We start from the raw sequence: 19,977 nt of genomic DNA on the forward strand, positions 1-19,977 counted from the left end.
GTCCTTGGTCCTTATTCTGGTCGAAATCCCCTCGGTGTCTAAGTTGGTTAGATTGCTGACTTTGTGCGCTGGTGATTAGGCGCCTCACTCTGGCAGTGTGGACTTAACTCTGGACGGGACTCAACCCCCAAACAGTACTAGAATTTGTACTTTACTAGCAAAGTGTTATCCCAAAATTAACATTCGTTATATCTGACCACTTTCTAAAATGGTATTGTGTGTCAAAAGATGTGTGTATGCGTGTGATTGTCTGACAGAATCTGTCATCTTTTCATGTTATCATTGAGATATTTTTGTCACCAGGACCAGACAATTCATCAAGATCCCTGTTCCAATTTTGTGGCACAAACACAGACACAGGCACAGGCAGTTTCCTCAGTAGTGGAGATAGCATGTACATACAGTTTACCTCTGATTCCTCCGTGAATGCAGGAGGGTTTCGAATCGTCGTCATTGACTCTGAAAGTGAGTATACGTGTCATGCGACACTATATTCGGTTCACGAATTCTACCCAAAAGATAAAAATGCCATAATAAGAAAATGAAATATAAATAAATAAAATGTATTTTCTTTGTCTTGACGCTTTTTAGGTGGTTGAGAAGAATGTAGAAAAATAATATTATAAATCATGAGAAAATTATATTATATATCATGTAGTTGTCCGATTTTCGATCACGAACCTTGATACAACTTAAGTTTGTTTATCCGATATTTATAGTAACTTAGTAGTTATTTAGGTATTGATTATGATCTTCGACTTTGTGAAATATGTATTCCTGGCTTCATTGGCGATGAAATACATACCTTACTTAAATGTTCTACATATTTAGATTTTGAGCCTTATGTTCATCCCCGATATATATAATAACAGGAAGAGTGTCATGTCATAAAGAGGTCTATTGAATTGTATTTGTGTATGAATGTAGCCAAATAACTGAAAAAGGCCATAAGTATACGATTATTAAAATTGTCACTGTCCAATCAATAATGATCACAATTGCGCTTGCCTCCTATGACAATCACTCATCACTTGCATATTTACATGGGCCTATTACCTCCAAAGTTAAATATTAGTTTAGTAAATACAAGATTTATTTCCTTGTCAAACCGACTGACGCAAACAACTTTATTTAGTTTTTAACAAAAAATGCTACTCATTGCTTATTTCATTTTTAAATACTTTTCAAAGGGTAAGAAAAATACGTACAGCATAAAATGTCGTTTTAGACGTACATAGATATTTGTTGCAGTACAATAGAATTTTACTTTCGTTATATAGCACACCCGTTTCAAAGTCAATGTCTTTGTGATCTTTTTAGCTTTACGAACAGCAATGCCTCGTAATATTGAAACCTAAAACATGTTTTCCTTTGGTATCCACCCAATCTACCTTTATGTTGAAAACTCTTGTCTTTGCAGAATGTGGCGGAACGCTGACAGCAACATCAGAAGTGGCGAATCTCCCCTCCCCGGGGTATCCTTACACGTATTTTAAGTAAGTTCTAGATATAGCTCAACTACAAACTGTTTGTGAAATTTCATCATATGTTACCAACTAAATTCATCTATACAGTAGATTAATTTTGTCAACTGTACACTTGCGACCTGGCGTCACCGAAGTAAACACAAAATGAGATGGCTTTATTCATGGCAGTTGCCTAACTTCATGAACACTACCATGAACACGCTTTTTGTCCCATCCATTAAACTAAACGTTTATTGACATAAGAATTATTATACTCGTAACATGTAAAAATAACATAAGAAATTAGCTGTATATGAACTACAGTCAATTCTTAATAATATAAAGTTGAGCAAAGCAACTTTACAAGAGATCATTGGAAACTTTTCATCATACATCATAACTTGGAAGGCAATGTAGAACATTCAACATACAAGCATGTTTTTATGTTGTCAGTGATCTTAGGTGCACGTGGATCATTACAGCAGAAAATGAAAACGAAACAGTTGGACTGACAACTCTCAATTCAGATATCGAGGGAACTGGAGCCTCCTGCCCCTATGATGTTCTTCGTGTTTATACCGGAAACACAATTGAAGGTACTTACATGTACAACAATATACCCAATCATATTTACACCACAATAATCTCTTGGGGATTAAGGACCAGACTACATCTCTTTGGGTCCTGTGCCTGTCGTCAGAATCTACTGAAGGCAGAATGTGCCTTCACTGTTTGTGTACTCATAATACCCACAGCTGAGTTATCGGTCCAAGATACGATTATTAACATCTGGGAATATGGTTAGTGGAGCGCCATTGTGTATGGAATCGAATTGATAATAATTCATGTTGTGTCCCAAAAATAATTGATACAAAAAATATTATATATACACACAGGCATAATCTATTTAAATATATCCAAACCGAACTGATTTAAAATCTGCACATAATGAAACAAAATAGGAAATGTTTCAAAGACTGGGTAGGAACGGAACCCACTCTTAATGAAGGGTGTATGTACGTGGACAATAGCAGCATGCATTCTTTCCCAGGGTACCATTTTTGTTTCATGTCTGTGCATGCTCTGAGCTTACCACCTTCTAATAATCTTGGACTCTTTGAAGAAGTACCTTTGAACTACACATCAACATATCTATATAGTGCATCTGGTTACATCGCTAAGTAATCATGCTTTTGCGGATGGCCGGGTAAAATTGGTTCCCAGCAACCTATGCTTGTCGTCGGAGATGCCTCAATGAATAGGTTTATTGCATGTCATCGTACCCAGACTGGGTGGGTCGTTCTTCCTAAAAGCGTAAACTGGTTTGTCTGGCCCAGCCTTGATTACTTACAGGTCGTCGTCTTACTAGACTTTTGCTGAGTGCATCGTTAAAAAAACAAACGTAATTACAATCTTAGACACATCTTTGTCGTTATCAATAACTGTAACTGTTCTATGCTAACTTCAGTGGCATACGTGTATGTGATCATGAGAGTGACTACGAAAACAGTTATGCGCTGCAGGTTGCTTATAGCAAATGTATGTTTACTGTATTGCCGTCTGAGGTATCAGATCACCTTTTTATATAATTATAATGATTAATCTATAAGCATTGACTAAATTTGAAATGGTTTGTGTTTCAGATGATCAATATCTTGGGGAATCCTGTTCAAAGCAACTACCAACATACCAAAGTTCAAAGAATTCGCTGTTGGTTCATTTCACCACCGATGTGAGCACAACTAAGCAAGGCTTCATGCTACAATATGTTGCACGTAAAGGTATGTGGCTTACAGCTACATCTGAAGTTAAATGCTGAATGTAGATCGTAATTTGGTACAGTAAAACATTGTTAACGCGAACACAATTGCCTTCGTGTAACTGATATCGACACATCACTGAAGTATCCACATTGAGTATTCGCGTATGTCAAACAACGGATAATGCGAAACATTCGATGATCCCAAGGCCTTCGACTTAAGGATGTAACGGTTTATTTGTTGACTCTTTACAGGACATTTCTTATTATATTAGTTGACATTGTTGTGAATGTCTAACACCAGGTATCCAAAGCAATGTATCTTTTATGTCAACCTTTCGATCCAGGCAATTTAAACAACTGTAGAAGATTAAGATTCTGTTATCAAGAAGACTGGTATTCGAAAGTACATTCACGGTTTGTGATTGTAGACGACTCTTATGGTTATTAAGAATTGGGGAACTTCAGTTAATCACACATGTTGGAGGGCGATGTGATGTTGCTTGTTGTAATCTGTAATCTCGTATGGGTACAATGTGTGAAGCCCATTTCTGGTGTTATTGCTGGAACATTGCTAAAAGCGGCGTAAAACTATACTCACTGTAATCTCGTAAATTGTGTATTCTAGGAATAATTGAAATGAACGCCACTTATGTTGGCATGCCCACATTTCACTGCCTTAAGATAAAAATATATGCATAGTTTTATTTCAGTAAAACGAACGTGTGTAAATTCAAAATATTTTAAGAATATTAGTTTTATTGTATGAAAACGTACCCGTTTACCACTGAAAAATGAATCTTGCTGAATTTGTGAACATGGACCTGGGACCTTTATACTGAATAAATTGCGTGAACATTGTCAGGATGACATACAATACTGTTATGTGTATTTTGTTTAATGGATTGTGATGCAACAGAATAAAAAGTTGAAATTAATCAAAATGCATTTGACATTGCTACAGCGGGCGACTGCAACAATACGTATGCGGTGAAGGCCACAGACAAGTACATTATGTCACCCGGATACCCCGATATTTATGACAGGTATGTTACATAACTTATTCTCGCTCTATACCTTTCCAGTCAAAAGCATGTATATCCGTGCGACACCGTTGCAAATTAAACCGTCGAGAGTTTCGGATTAAGGATCAATACATGTACTATGAATCTATAATCATGTAGACAGTTATCAACAAACAATGTGGATCCAAATTAACAGGACTTCACTGTGTAATACAATTGCATGGATGTCTAGTTTAATTGAAGTAATAGCTGCTCATCCGCAAAGTATTCAAGGAGAAAACCCTATTCTTATTTGACTGGCTTGTCATTGAGGAAATGCTGTATGGCATATGGGCCAAATATCACCGCATTATCCTAAGAAAAAAGCGCAACAGGTTATTTGCAATACGTTATTAAGAGTGAATATATAACTCTTACGACCTACGAATATTGTAATATCTGTCCCGAGAAGATTAATTTTGCAAATACGTTCCTTTCCGAGGGAGAGATAATTCCAGCGTACTTTACTTTATGTATTACGGTAGTTTTTTCCTCACTTTTGGGGGCTTTTCTCCCTCATTAAAATGTCACTACGTGATGGAACTGAAAACAGCCCTAAGACCAAATAATTTTAATCACTGTCAGGACGTTATTTATAAGCATATCTTATAGTGAGTGAGTGACCATATAGTGAGTGGGTGAGTTGGGTTTAACGCCGCTTTTAACAGTATTCCAGTTATATCACGGCGTGTCAGCTTAATGTAGGAGGAAAGCCCGAAGTGATGCAGGTCTTGGACGTTTACCACTTCGATGAAACCCACGAGCACGTGTATGGTGCTGACAAACCTAGAAACATAATCGGGGCAAACCGGGATTCGTACCCACAATCATTACTTATAAGCACTGAAGAGCGACATAAAAAAACCCACAGGATTTGTTTGAACTTTCACCTTTTACAGAAAAGAATCAAGTTCATTTATGTCATTTAAGTTTTCAACTTCAACCACTATCCTAAATGTAAAACTTAATGGAAACTGCATTCCTTTATCCATACATGTGGTGATCATATATGTAGTTAGATCTCTATCTTAAACGGCTCAGGAAACTTTGTCCAAAATTGAAAGCAAAAGCCATCTGATGTTAACTGTTGAACAATTTGTAAAATGCCTGACTTGCTCATATACAACATCCATGTAGAATTTTGGGATGTGACATTTAGGCACATGGTAGGCATCCCAATGGGCAGAAATTGAGTTCTCTTCAATGTTTCGTAATGCTCTATATCTGCTCGGTTAGGCAAAATAAAAACAAGGAACTTTGGCCGATAAGTTTTGTACATTTAATATGCAAACAAATGAAACCGGATATTGATTGTGACCGTTCTGTAATTTTTATTCACCATATTCCTGTCAAGTCACGCTGTATTAAATTGACAATCTGTGAGACACATGCCCATCTGCAAACCTCTTCTTATAACTGTGTAATGTTTAGTCTTGCTCAGACGTTAAAAATCGTTTCAGTAACTTGGAATGCTTCATAATATTGGCCGATGTAACATCAACATCAAGAAACTTGAAGCTGGACATTGTCAGCTTGGATGTAGATGGTGACTTCCCCAACTGCGGGGATGACTCGGTTACTCTTTATCAAGGTATGTGACTGAATTTCACAAACAGAGAAAAGGACCCGGGTGTTGTTTATTCAATGCAAAACATTAAAGCTAGCGGTTAGTTGAGTACACTTCGATACTTTGATAAATACTTCACTAAATGTATATGATCACAGCTACGTTTGATTTTGAGTATACACCATCTCTAGTGGTGAACACGGTATGACAGTGGGTGTGAGTTGTTCGAATCACACTCATCTTATCGTTTTCGATCATTTAGTACCTGTGCTCATTGGTTTCGAAGTGATTAAAAACATTCCAGGTTAATTGCACCCTGCTCATTCCTGCCACTCCGTTAAATAACTGAAATTACTGTTCAAAGTGTCGTTAATTTAACTCACCCACTCACGCATTTTAGTTTATGCATAAATGAACCGTGACAGAGATACTAGTAAATATGGACTTTTTTAAGTTTTGTGAATTTTGTAGCAATACAAAACAAAATAGCAAAACAAATTACTTTCATGACAACCTAATCATCAAAGCAATTTGGACCTAATTATCCCAAGAACACTGTATAATTAACGTGCGAGGAATGACGAAGCTATCAACAACAAAATCTTTGTTGTGGATTATTTTGTGAGGAGTATATATGTTCTTGTTCTAGGTGTGAGTGGGCAACTCATTGGAAAGTTTTGTGGTGATTCTTCAAATACCTCATTTGGGCCGTTCTACTCCAACGGAATATTTATGACAATGGTATTCAAAACCAACGGTGACTCAAGTGGTCGGGGCTTCCGAATCCGCGTTTCACACAGTGAACGAAAAGGTAGGTAAACCCTAAAAAAAACAGACATAGAGGTTTACATCAGCACAAGAGTGTCACAACAGATTCTGTTTTGTATTTTCGAAATTGTTTGGCTTTGTGGCATAATGTTGTTTGTTTGTTTGTTGTTTAACGCTGCACTCAGCAATAATCCAGCCAAACGACAGCGGTCTATAAATAATCGAGCATGGACCAGAAATTCCAGTGATTGACATCATGAGCATGGATCCACGTAATTGGGATACGATGGCATGCATCAACCAAGTCAGCGAGCCCGACCACCCGATCCCATTTAGTCGCCACTTACGACAAGCATAATCGCCTTTTACAGCAAGCTTGGTGGCATGATGTGATTAAATACGTCAATGTTTCAGTTGTACCACCCCAGTCAAAGGATTGCGGCCCTCAGTACCTTAATTCAACCATACATCCACAATATTTACAGTCCCCTGGATACCCTGTAGAATTGTCAAGGTAAGTAATCACCTTGAGCATGTATATTTATATTGTGTATTTAGAGATAATTATACGAGCATGTGTGTCATACTAATTTTCCGAAACTCGTGTCAGTATTTTTGAATTTTCCGAGCGAAAGTGATTGTAATCGTGAATTCTTAAATACACGAGTTTGGTAAAATCAGTATGAAACACGAGCGAGTGTAATAATTTCTTTCTTAACCGTGATGTCTTAATCCTTTGAAATCCCATTTAGAAAAAAAACACAGATCACCACAACCGTCTTAGAAACCCACAATTGTGACGTCAACTTCAACAATCTTCAACTATGACCTCGTTTATAGTATGACGTCTTTCCGACCTCAAATCACAATAACTTTCGAATAACGTAAACAATTCACTGTTGAGCGTGAAATGATATTTTCACAAGTGCACATACGATTTTTATGAATTCGGTTATTTCTAATAAACGGTTAATAAACGTGCGTAAGTTCATGAGTGCATGCTTGAAGAAATACGATTCATGCAGTCTCGATTTGACAAAAAGCCTCTACACCATCGACACATTATTTATTTGATGTTTATTTTTACCTAGTCTTTAAAATCACGTACATGTAAATAACATATCATTCAGTGTCATTTTAGTTATGTTTCCTTATTCTGTTATGAGGATAAAACGTGGAAATACGTCAACTCCGTCTTTATGTGCATGTCGATGATAATACTGCTGAACTAAATTCTTGTTGCAGCCATAAAGACTGTGTTTGGACAATAACGGCTTCAAATCCTAACATGATGGTGCGCATCGATGTCATTGATTCGGATATATACTCTACAGATACAAGTTACGTATATTGCCGAAATGACCGTGTTTGGGCTTACGATGGTGAGTGATTGTAATTTCTACTCCGTTACACGCATTGGGGGCATAGATTCAAGTACAATATGTGAACCCATTGCCTTTATATTTTAAACAAAAAAGTAAGGGCCATGGACTGTTTTGTTCAGTATATATGTATGTGTATCGCTTTCAAGAAAACACTTTTATGGTTCGATATGTCAAACATTTGAAATACTGGGTTCACGTTGCTTTATTTTCACACCTTTGCCGCCAAGGCTCGTATGACCTCATATACGTTATGACTACGCAAAACACTATTATGCAAGCTGATACGTTCTCATTAGGTCACCAGCTTAATCACCCCCCTTCATCGGGTTGCCAGTTCTTTAGACGTTAGTGAGAGTGTGGGACACCTGGGTTTCCAATAAATTTTAAGCGTTTACTCACATGTTATCATTCACATTGGGTATTGATTGTTTGTTGGGTATTCAGTGTATTATTACTCTTTCAGTCTATTGGGGTTTGTAAACCCATGAGAGGACCTTTTCGAAATAATTATTCTTCTGTGCTGTTTAATATGTTTCAGCTTCTAATTCGCATGTGTTTATGTTGCGTAACTTCATTACAGTGATACAAGTTACAATAAGCGAGATGTACATTTATGCATTAATCACTGGTGTGAATTTCTTGTATACACGATGCCTGCTTTCAGTCAGTAAGACACGATCTGTAAAAGTAGTTGTGTACGCAAGGTGAATAAAACTGTATTGGGTAATTACGAACAGTATTGTTCTATTATAAGGTTATCTAATTAAAGCATGCGATTTTGTACGCAAGCAACTCAAATGGATTATGGTTATTTTCAAATGTAGTTTGCGCATTTTACGCAACAACGCAGCTCATTTAGTGCTCTGAAAAAGTATGAAAATATTACCATCTTGTACAGATCCCTCCCCTTCTTCCCCTCTTCCTCTGCCCCGTGGATTTTTGGATAATATATCACACGATCAGATCGCAAATACAAATACACATGCACACATGCTCGCTCACGGTTCATAAAGTGTAACGAAATCCAATGAGTGGTACTTGCCGTCCTTCGCACTTGTCTGGTCACATTACTATGACCATGACCGCATGTTTGCATACCCATGCAAAATGCAAACGTATGTAAAATATGCAAACAGGTGTAAATATTTCATGCGAACGCTATTGCATACGTGTGCAAATGTGCACCAGAGGTATATTCGCATCAAGTCGAGAGGTTGTACAGATGTATAATTAGGTATATTTACATATGTGCAGATTTCACAATGATTTGTTCTCACCCCTGTAGAATATTTCAGTGTTGGTAAAAAGTCTGGCATCGTGGAAAACATACCCGATAATAATCTAAAAATAAACTGATGATCGCAAACACCCTCCATTATTAAGGAATACCACGCCTGGCGATTTAGGCATGTGCCTCTGTTTGTCAACTTTTAGAGATATAAGGCCCATCCATATCATCTGGCAAAGTTGACTACTGCCGAACTTTGCTCACTTGGCAAGGAGACGAAGTCGTCCATAAGATATTAACTTAAAACTCACAAACATGGATTCTATCGAACACTGTAATTTTGCGAACACCCAAAGGTTACCCACAGTTCTGTATTCCGCTGTATGATTCTAACCGTTTTCTCTACTGGCATTAGGTTTCAGGTGCTCCTTAACTTCAGCAACGAGTGTGCGTATCACAATTAGCATACCATTCATTGTCAACACCATTATGGTTCATACTTTCGCACCAAACCGTATCTCTGTCAATCTGCCATACATTTTGTCTTAGGCCAGCCAGTATTGTCAAAAACAATTATAAATGGAAATGATTCTATTATATATATATATATATTACCCTTTCAAGTGCTTGTATATATTAAGTTGATAATATGTGTGAAAGGTACATGATCCCTGTATAAATACTCAGTCTGTTATTGCGTTCTGCATGTTCACTCATGAACATATCTAGAATTGACCATTTGAACATAATACCATTCGGATTCAAGTTAACAGTATAATCATATTCCTGTCACCTTCAGATCTAGCATATTAGTATAAAGTACGCTGTATTTTGCTCTGCTGTCAGCTACAATACTAAATCTTTTAGGGACATGTATGTAAGATATTACATTTATACCTTGTAAAAATGTGTTAATGTTTAAAACAGGTGCTTTGGATTTACGATTATTACGATTAAGTCCCTGAAGGAACAGAGGCTCTGTAGGCTTTAGCTGAACACGTTATGCCACATACAACACATGCCGGGAGCTCAACATCAACATAAACATGTTTATGAAACTGTGGAATGTAGTTACTGGTGTCCTTCCTGTGTTACCGCATCCCTTGCCCGGGTCATTACGTTCACAGCAGATCTACTGTGACAATCGTTGTATCAAACTCAAAATTTAATCACAGAGCAATAAAATGAAGCATGTCAGAAGAGAAATGTCGATCATTGTGTGAGACCCTTTAAGTGATCAATCACGTATTCTTATTTGATAGTATCGTCCAACCAAACACATTTAAACACTCCACTGCACTTGCTGTTTCCTACTTTGCTTGTGCTATATTGCCTTAATAATTTCTTCCAGGACCTTCGATCTTTAATGACATGATATCTTTCTGGTGCGGCCCATCACGACCTACTCTTCAAAGCTCTGGATCAGCTATAACTATTCAGTTCCATTCAACAGGCAGCAGCGGTTTCAAGTTGGCATATTTTGAAACGAATGGTATTTACGTGTTTAGAATTTCAACTCCCCTAATCCTGTCGGCAATGAATGAAATGTCTGTAAACACACAGAGAGATATGTTAAGCGGAGTATGGGTAGAGCTGCGGTCTGAGGCACCACGTGTTTCTGGCAAAATGACGCTCCTTAATTATGACAAACTCTGGTGGTCACGGTTTTGAATTCAAGATTTGTTTGAACTTTGGTTTGTCAGCACCACAACCGAATGTTTATTGTCTGCTTTGGCTTTCTCAAAACAAACTGACATACCGTGATATTACGAACACCTAATGGCGCCACTTGGTAGCATATATATAAAATACATTTTTTTAAATCGAAATTCTCGTTATTTCAAATATTTGTTTATTTTTTCGATATTTCGATATTTTTCTTGTTTGTTCGATAATATAGTCGTAATTTCAATAATTTTCTCGTTACTTCGATTTTTCTCTCAATTCATTTCGATGTTTTGAGTTTTTTCTCGCTGCTTCATTCATATACTCGTTATTTCAATTAGATTCTTGTTTCAATTATTTCGAAAAAATAATATGAATTAACACCGAGAAAAAAATTGAAGTTTCGAGATTTTGAAATAAACTTGACATAATGAGAAAATAATCGAACCTAAGAGAACATAATCGAAATAACGAGAAAACACTCGAAACAACGAAAAGAGAACAAAATCGAAATTTCGAGTTTGTTAGATAAATTGAAATAACGAGAAAATATTCGAAGATACGAAATACAACTTGTTATTTCGAGAAAATAATTGAAATTACGATCAATTTCGATAAAAAAAACCGTAATGCTACCAAAGTGGGACCATTAGGCTTTTGTATGATACTGATGAAATTAACTGTCGTAAGCTCATAATATTAATGAACTCACTCACCATTTTTCAGAACAATATCATTGTGGAGGGACATTGAATATTACTACAGCTGACTATACAACCGTGACATCGCCTAACTACCCTGGACCGTACCCAAAGTAAGAAAATGTATACAAAATTGCACGTTATGACAAGTAATGCATTTGTGTACATGATATAATACTCAATACTCGTGAGTAATGTGCACTGAATATGATTAAATGTATGGCATTTTGCGAATTTAAAATATGTAGCTGTTATTCAAGATATACACATTTGCATCCGAGAAATAGTTAGAATTGTTTTCCCGCTACCCATGCTTGTCTTAAGAGGCGACTAACGGGATCGATCAGGCCCGTTGAAATTGGTGGATGCATTTCATCGTATCACGATGTCAGTCACTGGCTTGTCTGATCCAGACACGATTATTGACATACCGCCGTCATATAGCTGGACTAAGTGCGGCGTTAAACAGCAAACAAACAAGCCAAATAATGAACAAAATAGAGTCTGTAACTATTTTAGCAAAAGTGACAAAACCCTTTTCATAATTAAAAGTAATCGTCGTCTTGTTTACGAGTCTGCTCATATCATAAGTGTATGTTTACGAGTCACTATCAAATTGGGATGACACTAGATAATAAGTTGAGCGTATCCTGCACCAGTGGTGGCACCTGTCACAAAGACATTCCAAGACATGTCAAGTGCTCATGTTACCATGGTACAGGTTAAATAATTGCATAATACAATATTTGGTCCATATCAATCATAAACCATACATGGAATTGAAAGCTTTGAAATTACAACGTCCTTGAATGTCCCTCATCAAAACACTTTTGAGTAAGTCTTGCGGATCAATAATCAGGTGAGCACAATTGCTGCCCAAATTTAGGGCAAATTTAGATGTTGTCTCAGAGAAAGACGAGCGTTTCAATTATCTTAGATGTAGTTGCTGTGGACACAGAGCACCCATGAACTGGTACATGTACAATTCTTTCACCTTTATATATTCCGGAGTGCCCTGATGAGGATTTAAAATACCAGTCTGAAATGATTGTTATTTCAGCCGCGAGAACTGCATCTGGATCATATATGCTCCAGCAAACACGAATATTGAAGCTAAAGTCAGAAACACAAAGATTGAGTCAACAACACCATGTCGTTACGATTACCTGCAAATTTTCGATGGTAATTATTATCATAATTTTATATAAAATGACATTTACTTATACTAGTACTAGAGTGTAAAAATGTAATTGAAACAAACAGATGTGAACATAATATGCTGAACAAAAGGCAACGCCTCCGATGTCTGGAGATAGAGCGTCCGCCCGGAGAGCGGAAGGTCCGGGCATCAGTCCGGATTAGTACAAGCAGCCACACACACACACGCACATGTGCATGCTACAAGCTCGGACGCGACGTTAAACCCCATTTCACATCACCTCACCTAAAATATGGGCGCTAGCAAAATACACAACACATCCGTTTTCATGATTCCGACGGATTTCCAGGTGGTTCCATATGGTTTTATTATTCCCCGAGAAGAGTACTGTCGTTTACAATTCTGTCTTAGCTGTATCAGGATCCCCGGCTCGAGCGTTTGCATCCGCGATTCGCCCGATAATATTTTTCTTGGATATTAACCATTGTATCCGTTCTCATGGGTTTCACCAACATTGCAAACGTCTACGACGTCTTATTGGCTCTTTCCACTGAAATACAGTTCGGAGCAGCGTTATAATATACATATTCATAAATAAAATATGAATAATGATATTACTCATTTGGTTGGTATTGTAAATATCTAATTCGCGTTAACACGTTTATGTGCTCAGGTCTGGTGTCCAGTTCATCAATTGCAAGCACAGGGAAGTTATGTGGGGATGACAGCACTAGCAGCATTAAATATTATCCATTATGATATTATTCAGATGATTGGTATTGCAAATAGCTGTCTTAACACGTTTGTATGCACAGGCATGGGATCCAGTGTATCGGACCCAGGGAGGTACTGTGGGGATGACAACATTGACTACACCAGTTCCGGTCACATCATCACCGTGAGGTTCCATTCTGACTCATCGATGAGACACAAAGGATTTCAAATGCTTCTCAAGGCGGGACACTTTAGAGGTGCGAAACATGGATGCGCAATTCCAACACTGGAAACAAATGATTTTGTATATACGTTTTGCAGTACATGTGACAGGGCAGTATTCGACCCTGGCGAGTACTGACACTTTCCTGCACATATATACTCTGAGGCAAAGTAACCGCGGACATGTTCTTGTAAAGTACATTCTGCGTTTTAGAACATGTTAAATACGACTCTCTTTTTCAAAAAGAGTGCTTTCTCAAGGCGGGACACTTTAGTGGTTCGAAACGTGGATGTGCAATTCCAACATTGGAAACACATGATGTTATATATATGTTCTGTAGCAGAGGGGACATAGACAGTATTCCTTCCTCAAGAATAGTGGCTCTTTCTTGTGTGTATATATACTCTAAGGAAGATGTAACCGTGGCCATGTTTTGGTTTATTGCATTGTGATTTTCAGGAGCACATACTCAAAACCATTGACCACATAGCTTAAGTGAATGCAACATGGTTCCACGGACCTTTGTTCTTGAAATATGGAGATTTCAAAACATTACTGAAAATATTTGAATATTACTTTTGTGTGCATGGCATAAGGTACGATGAATTTTATAGTCTTTTGCATATTTGGATATATACAGCAATTTGAAAGGGACAGGAAAATGAGATTTTCCTGTCTTTCTTATCTCAAAATGAATCAAGATACCCTGGTATCGCAACCTCGGCCTTTCCACCCACATCAAGCTGACCACAAGCTAACGGTGAAATTGGCGTCAAACCACCTCACTCACTCCGGAGGTGGCTTTTTTGCTTCCGTCAGTCCTGGCATGTTTTCGCTGTTCACTAGCTGAAAGATTGTGATGGAATGTAAATGAGAACTCATCGTTTGTATAGCACAGCGAGGGATGTTGAACGTGCATGTTGGTGCGTTTCGTCGCCAGGCTCCCTACACCAATCCTTTTCGGCAACACTCTGAAATATTTACAATGTTACGAATTTTGCGTTTCTTTTTTGCAGATTATCTATTATATATATAAAATTAGACATCATTCTATCATTTTAGCCTCTGAGACGATGGAGCTGTCAGCTTCCTATTTCACCGCCTACATACTTTCTCCGAATTACCCATTTAATTACCCGAGGTAAGAAATACACACTCGACAATGCATGTTTTTATACAATTCCGACCATTAATGCCCTTTATAGACTTCGACCATGACTACCATGCCATACTTAAAGAAGGAAATAAATATTTGGTCAAAAACTCCTTCCTTGGCGGGTGTGACAATATAGGCGTGAAAATTAAATACTGATCCTTGCAACACTAAATAGAAGAAAAACAACAACGACGACGAAGGCAAAATAATGATAATGATAAGACTGTACTTTCGATTTATAATATACGTAGTGGGAACAACCACCAATCATAAGTCAGAACAATAAGTAGAACACGCCAAGGTTCATCATTTGACATATTAAAAAAATAACAATACGTGTATGTTCTTTATTAAAGTAACACTGAGTCCAGCTGGAAGATCACTGCGGGTCGAGACTACACTGTCATGATCGAGGTTAAGGAATCAAGCATCGAAAGCTCTTTTGGTTGTCTCAGTGACTTCGTGGAGGCGTTTGATGGTGAGGGATTTACCATGTGATATTCTGGGGTTCCATGTTTCGTTGGCATACCAGCATACCCCGAATATATAATGGCTGGTCCCTATATTGAATTCTATTGGTTCACTGCAGTCTTTGTCTTGGAAACTGAGAAAATGTTAAATGATGTTTCGTGCGTATATGCGCTCGTGTGTGTATACTTTCCAGGGATGTTTGTACCAGTTTTCTGTTCCACTGACTCCTGCTCTATTTGAGGCTATGATCTACGTGACTCCAATGCAAGTCTCCGATATGAGTGGAGGACTTGAAAAACACTTGCCTGAATTTGTTTGATAAATATGCTAAACGAGCTCCCGTGTAATACCAATTTTATGAAACAAGTGAACAGATCTGGTATTTGACAAGTGAAAGCGAGTCAGATACCAGACCACGAGTTTCCTAAAATTGGTATTACACGGAGCGAGTTTTGAATTTTATTGATTATTTGCCATTTATAACTTTTTTTAGAATTTCACTGTCGTGTATGAGTAGGCAGACACCTACACGATCCACAACGTAATCCAATTGAGTTTAAAAGAATCATACTTCAAATACGTCAAATGTTGACACATATTAATTTAATACCACAGCACGGGCCACCTTTAGAATTCAGGCGTCCGTTTCACAAAGTCATCGTAGCGCTAAGGTTATCGTAGCTCACATACTTTAACAGAAACTTGCGACGACTGTCGTTGCGCTACAATACGATCGCCTTGTGGAACGGGACCTACACCACGAAGTTTACAATGACGTCACAATATTGTTGCAAGATCCACCGGCGAAACAATGCCATGTGACGTCAGCCTAGCAACGGTGTTGCTGGAGTCATTGAATGTACATAAGCTCCTCTCAGTGATCTATCATCTCCTCATGCAATGTCGTTAAATAAGCCAAGTGATGCTGAGAGCTTGCAATGTTTGTTCGTGTAAATTGTTCCCGCAGTATATAAGCACGCGCTTTGGTAATACACAATGTGTAACACAGCTGTATGTTTATTAAACAGGTGATCTATTCACGGGCAAGTAATATAAGAAAATATGACATATTTGTTCTTTTAAAGGATCGGACTCTAACGCCCCCTCACTTGGTCGCTGGTGTGGACAAAGTGAACCATTGAAAACAAGTTCTGGATCTGTTATGTTCCTGAAATTCAAGTCAGATTCATCTGGTGTTGATCGTGGGTTCAAGATCAAGTATACCAAAGAATATAATCCATCACATGGTAGGTGCTTGACACGGTGGGGGCACACTGAATGTATAACCCCGTTAAACTTGTTATCAATTGACAAGAAATTGGTCGGTCTTCTGTGAATCGTTGTATGACAGAGTCCTTAAAAAAATCCGAATTATTTAATTCATTTAAGCATAAGAGTAAGAGTTTCGTGACTCATTGTATTTGTGCCCTTCGCACTCCCATCTGTTGCCTGCAAAACACTACTCATGTCTACTCTATAACATTCCATGGATAAAGAAAGACAAGTTCTATGGATGAACAACTTCTTTGTTACAATTAGTGCGACGTTTCGGTGTAGATCCTAACACCTTTATCAAGCAAGGTGTTAGGATCTACACCGAAACGTCGCACTAATTGTAATACAGAAGTTGTTGATCCATAGAACGTCGCACTAAATGTAATAAAGAAGTTGTTCATCCATAGTACTTTCTTTTTCACACCAACTTCTAAATGCCACTGAAAGGAGTTATTCCATAGTTAGCCTAATTGCAAAAATAAATGCCAATTAAAATGGGCTCAACTGGACTTTATTGGTAGAATTGGTATTTGAAACTTCCTCCAAATGACATTTTCCAGTTGTTTTGTTTATGCAACTGTATCCTTTCTAGCAATACGTGTAGAGTAACTACGGGACTGTCAGGGGCAAACATAGTCTGATGATATGCTGGCCAATGGAAAATTTAATCTGACAATACACAGAACCAGAGTAAGAACATTGAACCATTAGAAGCAAACTCTGAGAATTGCTTTTGAAAGAAGAAATATGTTGTACTGCCACGTAAACCTTGGTTGAATAGATATTGAGAACAAGCTGCAGACATTTTACTGCCTGCTAATTGTATAAACGTGAGAGAAAGACTGAAAGTAGTATGATAGAACCTGACATGTTATTTATCTGATACCGTTAAGGGGAGACAACTTAATCAATGTTTTCGGTCTACTTGTCAGTTGTTCCCTGAATACTGAAGTGTGATGAAGGAGATGAAGACTATATTTTACAAATTGTTTGTTTTATTATTTAAGTATGTGCATGTGCAAATACATTGAAGGAATCAATTACTTTGGTACCAAATATGTGAATTATGTTATCCATTAAATTTGTACTATAAAAGTTAAATACATAAAGATCTTATTACTACTTAAAGTTCTTTACTTCGAACTTTCGTTCGTTAAAATATGTGACATTTGTTATTAAGTTAATTTGTAATATATATAATAAGTACATAGAGATCGTGTTACTACTCGAAGTTCTTTACTTCAACGTTTTGCTTGTTAAAATATGTGAATAATGTTATCAATTTCATTTATACTCTATGAAATGAGTACATAAAGGTCTTATTTCTACTCGAAGTTATTTACTTCGACGTTTTGCTTGTTAAAATATGTGAATTTTGTTATCCAATTAATATAGGTGGTCGAAATTCTTTACTTCGTCGTTTTGCTTGTTAAAATGTGTGAATAATCTTATCAATTTAATTTGTACTCCATGAAGTAAGTACATAAAGGTCTTTTAACTTCTCGAAGTTTTTTGCTTCGACGTTTTGCTTGTTAAAATATATTTTGTCTGTTAACAATATGTTACTATGGGAGGAAAGTCCAAAATGACGATTATATTAATAATAGTGAGAAATGCCCGTGATACTAAAGGTCTGCTTTGTACACGTGTGCATGTATGAATCGTTGCAACCATTGTACAATCGAGAGCTGTAACCAGTTAAAATCATGTATAAAACGGATAAAACCTAATCACCGAACTATCGACAATTGGTTCCTTTCATAAAATTAAATGTAGCGACATACGGGAACTATATTGGTGAGGTGAAGTGAAATGGTGTGTAACGTCGCGTTCAAAGTTATATGGCAACATGTACTTATATGGCCAAACTAACAATAACAATGGCAAATATGAGATTTCAAACAACACTCATTGGAAGGGATGATATGTACAAAATATGGCATGTTTTGGACATGAACCAAACAATGCATTTTTTTATCCAGTATGATATAATGTGAGTTTATCATCTTATTTTACAGATTTTGATACTAATGTTGGAGCAATTGTTGGGGGTTCAATTGGTGGATCGGTTCTGATGCTGCTCATAATGAGCGGAATCGCCATATTCATCTACAAAAAAAATCAACGCATTCCTACCACCAATGTACCAGTGTATTATACCGTGGGCCAGGTACCAACGGTAAGCAACTTTGGCCAAGGACCGATGACCAACATTATGCCCCCAACAAACTTCACTGGACCACCTTCCTACGCAACGTCATACCAGCCGGTTGCCACGCCTTCTTCAACGCACCTCAATTCGGAAACGTTGCCCCCCAAATTTTAAAGTACTATGTGTACAATCATCATCGATTAGCAGGAGTATTAATTTATATTTCCATTCTGTTATGAATACAATATGGACCGATTCCTTGCCATATTTTTGTCATGACCCCAATGTGAATAACATCCCATAGACGTCCAATGGCATAACTCAAGGTTCAGGGAAGAGATGGAGCGATGAAGATGAAGCAGTGGCGAATGGCTGTAGGGTCTGTATCTTAATAGAATGAAAATATACACAAGGTAATCGATGATAGTATACGGCATAATGTGATATATAAAGATCTGTATCTGTTATCTCAATAAATGTTCATGTTTTTGTTCAGGAGAAATGAAATTATATTATTTGTAGCAGTTACGAGAATGTACATATTTATTTGATGTTTACTTTGGTGTACTTAAACGTTGTACGGAACTGTATAATGTCAGTATTCAGTGCTCGTGTGAACGCATCTGTATCGTGCATTTGTCAAACCTCAGAGCCGGATGCTTATGTTTGAAGTGTGTTACATATTCGTACACGAAACAGATTGGAAATAATTTCTATTATGTTTAATGAATCTCTGTAATAGCAGGGTAGTTTATTGGCTTTTGTGTTATATATTTGACTTTAACAATCCAATAAAAACTTGCACAGTTGTGTCTGTTTTTGTTCTATCTGTTTTATGAAAACCATGAATGAGTGGATTGCTTCAGGTTCCATAGTTATGTTCTGAGACTGCTAAACATACAAAACTGTGACAATGTCTTATATTTTATAAAGAAAGCTCGAGTTATATATTAGAGATATATAAACTAGCGTGAAAAGGAAACGTCACCAAATAAATAATGGTCGTCAGTTGTCAACAAATTTGCCAAACATCACGAAAACAGTTGGGAACAAAGCAACTTACCCTTTCCCTGTGAACATGTGCACGTGCTTTACATGATTTGCGAGAAAAGTAAATTTAATGCAAAATGTGCACAAATTCACCCGTTTGAAATTCTGAGCAGGATTGTACTCTCTCGTCACATGAAAACGTTCAAAACAACATGCCTCGATGAACCGCAGAGC

General features: G+C 37.3%; 1 protein-coding gene across 2 annotated transcripts in view; it reads left to right on the plus strand.

Annotated features, from left to right (window-relative positions):
• LOC139472548 (cubilin-like) overlaps positions 1-19,504 on the plus strand; it is a 30,933-nt gene extending 11,429 nt beyond the window's left edge. Inside the window, exons 4-20 of one of the 2 annotated variants that reach the window (XM_071255021.1) lie at positions 304-465; positions 1,421-1,496; positions 1,920-2,062; positions 3,110-3,247; positions 4,190-4,271; positions 5,750-5,880; positions 6,506-6,667; positions 7,039-7,138; positions 7,870-8,006; positions 10,589-10,729; positions 11,629-11,716; positions 12,664-12,785; positions 13,578-13,733; positions 14,762-14,840; positions 15,212-15,333; positions 16,412-16,573; positions 18,620-19,504. In XM_071255021.1, the coding sequence (XP_071111122.1) occupies positions 304-465; positions 1,421-1,496; positions 1,920-2,062; positions 3,110-3,247; positions 4,190-4,271; positions 5,750-5,880; positions 6,506-6,667; positions 7,039-7,138; positions 7,870-8,006; positions 10,589-10,729; positions 11,629-11,716; positions 12,664-12,785; positions 13,578-13,733; positions 14,762-14,840; positions 15,212-15,333; positions 16,412-16,573; positions 18,620-18,927 (2,309 nt within the window). In that variant the 3' untranslated portion in view covers positions 18,928-19,504. The remainder of the gene's footprint in view (positions 1-303; positions 466-1,420; positions 1,497-1,919; positions 2,063-3,109; positions 3,248-4,189; positions 4,272-5,749; positions 5,881-6,505; positions 6,668-7,038; positions 7,139-7,869; positions 8,007-10,588; positions 10,730-11,628; positions 11,717-12,663; positions 12,786-13,577; positions 13,734-14,761; positions 14,841-15,211; positions 15,334-16,411; positions 16,574-18,619) is intronic. The other variant, XM_071255029.1, reaches the window with a different exon arrangement.
• The last annotated feature ends 473 nt before the right edge of the window (positions 19,505-19,977 follow it).

Source organism: Haliotis cracherodii, unplaced genomic scaffold (assembly GCF_022045235.1).
Source record: "Haliotis cracherodii isolate W230 unplaced genomic scaffold, xgHalCrac1.p SCAF_1, whole genome shotgun sequence".
In the NCBI taxonomy this organism is placed as follows: domain Eukaryota; kingdom Metazoa; phylum Mollusca; class Gastropoda; order Lepetellida; family Haliotidae; genus Haliotis; species Haliotis cracherodii.